This window comes from Penaeus japonicus, unplaced genomic scaffold, assembly GCF_977035675.1.
Source record: "Penaeus japonicus unplaced genomic scaffold, GWHDUDI00000001_assembly GWHDUDI00000024, whole genome shotgun sequence".
NCBI classification, from domain to species: Eukaryota; Metazoa; Arthropoda; class Malacostraca; order Decapoda; family Penaeidae; genus Penaeus; species Penaeus japonicus.
Genome location: NW_028234426.1, coordinates 1,489,554 through 1,494,553, shown reverse-complemented (window position 1 = coordinate 1,494,553; position 5,000 = coordinate 1,489,554). Strand labels below are relative to the sequence as shown.

The following is a 5,000-nucleotide window of genomic DNA, read 5'->3' as shown; positions in this document are numbered from 1 at the left end:
TCTTCTTCCTTTTTCTCTCACCTCTGTTCTCTCTCTCTCTTTCTCTGATTTCTCTCTCTCTCTCTCTCTCTCTTTATCTGATTTCTCTCTCTTTCTTTCTTTCTCTCTCTCTCTCTTTCTCTCTCTCTTTCCTCCTATTCTTCTTCCTTTTTCTCCCACCTCTGTATCCTCTTCTGCTTATTCTTATTTCTCCTCTTCCTCTCTTTCTGTATCTCCTATTTTTCTTCTCTTCCATCTCCTTCACCCCTTTCGTCTCCTGCTTTATCTCCTTCTCCTCTTCCTCCTCTTGCCCCCTTTCCCTCCTCCTCTGACTCTTCTTCATTTTTCTCTCCTCCTCTGTCTCGCTTTCTCCTTTTCTTTCTCTCTCTTCGCTGACTCCTCATTTTGCTTCTCCGCCTCTTTCTATTTCTCCATTTTTCCACCTTCCACGTTACCTCATCCCCGTCTTTATCCCTCCTCCGCTTACTCCTCTGCTTCCACCCATCTCCTTTACCGTCTTATCCTCCCTTTCTTTTCTTTCTCCGAACAACCTTCCTCCTCCTCCTCCTCCAGTCTTTCCCCCTCCTCCTCTTTCTCCCTTCTGCATTTACGCTACACCATCTGTTTCTCTCTCTCTCTCTCTTCCTCTCACTCATTCTCTCTCCTTTACATTGCCTTTTCTTTCTCCTTCCCCTCCCTCCTCCCCCTTCCCCTCTCCTCCTTCCCCTCCATTCCCTCCTTTCCATCCCTCCTCCTCCTTCCCCTCCCCATCCCCCTCCCTCCCCTCCCCTCTCCCCCCCTTCCCCTTTTCCCTTTCGTCCTCAACCTTTCCCTCCCTTCCTCCCTCTCTCTTCCCCTCCCCAACCCAACAGGAAATCAAGACACTTTGTAAAGAGGAGTCCCCAGGCAAAACGAATTGAAAAAGAGTGTTACCTCCTGATTTTTAATACACGCAGTTGTCATGCTGTGCTACCTGTCTCGAAATAGCCTTTTTACTGCGAGCAATGGGTAGCTTATAGGATATTTTAGAGCTGAAGCGAGAACGAGAGTAAAAGACGGGAGATGATTATGTGTTTCAGAGGAGAGAGAGAGAGAGAGAGAGAGAGAGAGAGAGAGAGAGAGAGAGAGAGAGAGAGAGAGAGAGAGAGAGAGAGAGAGAGAGAGAGAGAGAGAGAGAGCGACAGAAAGAGAGAGAGAGAGAAAGAAAGATAGATAGAGAGAGAGAGAGAAAGAGAGAGAGCGGCAGAAAGAGAGAGAGAGAGAGCGACAGAAAGAGAGAGCGACAGAAAAAGAGTGTGTGAGAGCGAGCAACAGAAAGAGAGAGAGAGAGAAAGATAGATAGATAGAGAGAGAGAGAGAAAGAGTGAGCGACAGAATGAGAGTAGAGAAATAAAGCAAGAGAGAGAAAGAGCGAGCGACAGAATGAGAGAGAGAGAGAAAGAGCAAGCGACAGAAAGAGAGAGAGAGAGTGAGAGAGAAAGAGCGGGCGACAGAAAAATAGAAAGAGAGAGAGAAGATGGTACAAAAGATGTTCCTATGATATCAGATATACTGTATAAATGATTATAATAATAATGATGATGAGAATCATGATGATATTACTAATACTAATGATGACAATAATTAAGATAATGACAGAAATAAAAATGCCAAAAATGATAATAACGATGATAGTAATGATGATAATATAGACAATAATAATCGTAAAAATGATAATAACGACATAATAACAATAATAAGGAGAATGACAATAAAGAAAATAATTGTATTCATAGTTATCATTACCATCATCATTTCAAGTTTATCATTATCATTATTATCTTTATCATAATCAGGATAATTTTAATCATCACTATTATTATTATTACTACTACTATTATCATTATTATCAGTATTATTATTATCATTGTTGTTATTATTATCATTATTATTATCATTATCATTATTATCATCATGATTATTATTATCATCATTTTTATTAGTATCATTTCTATCCTTATTCTATTTGTTATTATCATAATCCGTCATTACTGTTGGTGTTACTTTCATTATTATCATTATTGATTTAATCATCATCATTATCAATATTATCATTGATATCATTATCATTATTGTAGTTACTATAATCAAAATTATCATTATTTTTGCTTTTATCACTACAATTATTATTGACAATATCATATATCTATCTTTCTCTCTCTCTCTCTCTCTCTCTCTTTCTTTCTCTCTCTCTCTTTCTTTCTCTCTCTCTCTCTCTCAATCTCTCAATCTCTCTCTCTCTCTCTCAATCTCTCGCTCATTCTCTCTCTCTCTCTCACTCTCCCCTCACTCTATCCCCCTCTCTGCCCCCCCCCCCTCTCTCTCTCTCTCTCCCCCCCCCCCCCCTCTCGCTCTCACTCCCTCTTACTAAATGCACGATTTAATAATCCGACTCCATAAATCTCTGACACTTACTTTGAACTTTGGACTTGAACAGGAATGTGTGCAACGGCCTTCGTCAAGCAAGTTCCTGCAGGCGTGGCAACTGGTGGCAGAGTGAGGGCGTTGGCAGCCTCCTAGACACTCCTCGTGACAACACTGGTTTCCAACACAGCCTCCAGGACACTCGCTACCACACACTGGGACGTTGGAAGGAGGAAAAAAGGGGAAAAAAGGATGTTTTAAGTTTTAAAGTTTAAGGTTTTCAGGTTTTAAGGTTTAAGGTTTTGAGGTTCTAAGGTTTTCAGGTTTTCAGGTTTTGAGGGTTTAAGGTTTGAAGGTTTTATGGTTTTCAGGTTTTAAGGTCTTTTTCAGATTGATGTTTGTAAAAGAGGAATACTGTTTAAGTAATCTTGCTTGGTTGAAAGTGCTCTTTAAATTTATGGTATAGATTTTTAAAGAGATAATTATGATACTGGTATTAATGACGATAATAATGTTAGGAAGAATGATAGTTATGATGATGATGATGATGATGATGATGATAATGATAATGATAATGATGATGATGATGATAATGATAATGATAATGATAATGATAATGATAATGATAATGATGATGATGATGATGATGATGATGATAATAACAACAATAATAATACTGGTAATAATAATAATGGTAATGATTGTGATAATGATAATAATAATAACAATGATGATTATCTTTATCGTTATCATTATTATCAGAATCATTATTTTGATAATAATAATGATGATTATAATAATAACAATAAGTGCAGGAATAATTACAATACAATCACTCTCTCTCTCTCTCCCTCCCTCCCTCCCTCCCTCCCTCTCTCTCTCTTTCTCTCTCTCCTCCTCACTTCCTCCTTCCCTCCCTCTCTCTATATCTCTCTCTCTCATTCCCTCCCTCTCTCTCTCTATATATATATATATCTCACCCTCCCTCCCTCCCTCCCTCTCTCTCTCTCTCCCCCCCCCCTCCCTCTCCTCCTCCCCTCCCTCTCTCTCTCCCTCCCATTCTCCCATCCCTCCCTCCCTCCCTCCCTCTCCCTCTCCCTCCCTCTCCCTCTCTCTCTCTCTCTCTCTCTCTCTCTATCCCTCCCTCTCTCTCCCTCCCTCCCATGCCTCCCTCATTCTCCCCCTCTCACCCCCCCATCCCACCCTCCCATCCCACCCTCCCTCCCTCACTCTCTCACCCCCTCCCATTCTCCCATCCCTCCCTCTCCCTCTTTCTCCCTCTCTCTCTCTTTTTCTCCGAAAACGTGAGTCCGTAGCTGACGTGAGGCTATTAAGACTAATGGCTCTTCACTTAGGTAGCTGGGCGCCTCTGAACGCCTCTTAACGAGATTTAACTCCGAAGTGGATTTCCTTCTTGGGGACTCGATGGGTATCAAGGTGAGAGAGAGAGAGAGGGAGGGGGTGGGTGGGAGGGAGGGGAGGAGGAGGAGGAGAGATAGAGAGATAGAGAGATAAGAGAGAGGGAGATAGAGAGAAGGGGTGGGAGGGGAGGGGTGGGAGGAGAGATAGAGAGATAAGAGAGGGATAGAGAGGGAGATAGAGAGAAGGGGTGGGAGGGGAGGAGGAGAGATAGATAGAGAGATAGAGAAATAGAGAATGAGATAGAGAGAGAGTATTGGGGTATCGGAAGAAAGGAGAGAGAGAGAAAGATAGAGAGATAGATAGATAGAGAGAGAGAGAATTGGGGTATGGGAGAAGGAAGAAAGAAGAGAGAGAGAGAGTGAGAATTGGGGTATCGAAGAAGGAAGAGAGGAGAGAGAGAGAGAGAGAGGGAGAGAGAGATTCAAAGACGATCATGTGTATGTTATAGATATAGAAATAAATATTTTGGTTGTTTCTCTCTCTTTCTCTCCTGCCCTCTCTTTCATCCGTTAATCCACCTCTCTTTTCTCTTTCTTTCTCTCCCTCTATCCTCCCTCCCTCTCCCCTTCCAGTCCTCTTCTACTTCTCCCTTCCCCTCTCCTTCTCTCTAACCTTCTCCTTTCCTCCCTCTCTCTCTCTCTCACCTTCTCCCTCCCCATCCCCCTCCTCTCCCCCTCCCACCCCTCTCCCTCCCCTCTCCCCCTCCCTCCCCCTCCCCCTCCTCCTTCTCCCTCCCTCCCCCTCTCCCTCTCCCTCCCTCCCTCCCCCTCTCCCTCCCCCTTTTCCCCACCCTCCCCCTCTCCTCCTCTCCCACCCTCCCCTCTCCCTCCCTCCCCTTCCCATCCCTCCCTCTCCCTCTCCCCCTCCCTTACCCTCCCTCCCATCCCCCTCCCTCTCCCCCTCCCACCCTCCCCCTCTCCCCCTCATACCCTCCCACCCTTCCCCCCTCCTCCTCCCTCCCACCCCCTCTCTCTCTCACACACACTCTCCCTCTCCCTCAGTCCCTCCTTCAATACTCACATGTCTGACAGTGTGTAGGTCCCCAGCATCGAGGCGAGCCACACCGGTTGGAGCGGAAACACCCTAGGTTGTGTGGACAATCCGAGCATTCTCTCTGTGGACGGTTTCGCTGCGAGGGTGAGACGCAAGGGGGAAGAAAAACAAAACAAAAAAACAGCGCGTTGGTTAAGCGTTCT

The 5,000-nt window shown here is 44.5% G+C and overlaps 1 protein-coding gene across 1 annotated transcript in view; it reads right to left on the bottom strand.

Moving 5' to 3' along the window:
• Positions 1-5,000, bottom strand: part of LOC122263898 (insulin-like peptide receptor) — a 343,647-nt gene that overhangs the window by 79,500 nt on the left and 259,147 nt on the right. The window contains exons 8-9 of the mRNA XM_086550549.1: positions 4,825-4,933; positions 2,434-2,597 (exon numbers count right to left, since the gene is read on the bottom strand). Of these exons, the coding sequence (XP_086406675.1) occupies positions 2,434-2,597; positions 4,825-4,933 (273 nt within the window). The remainder of the gene's footprint in view (positions 1-2,433; positions 2,598-4,824; positions 4,934-5,000) is intronic.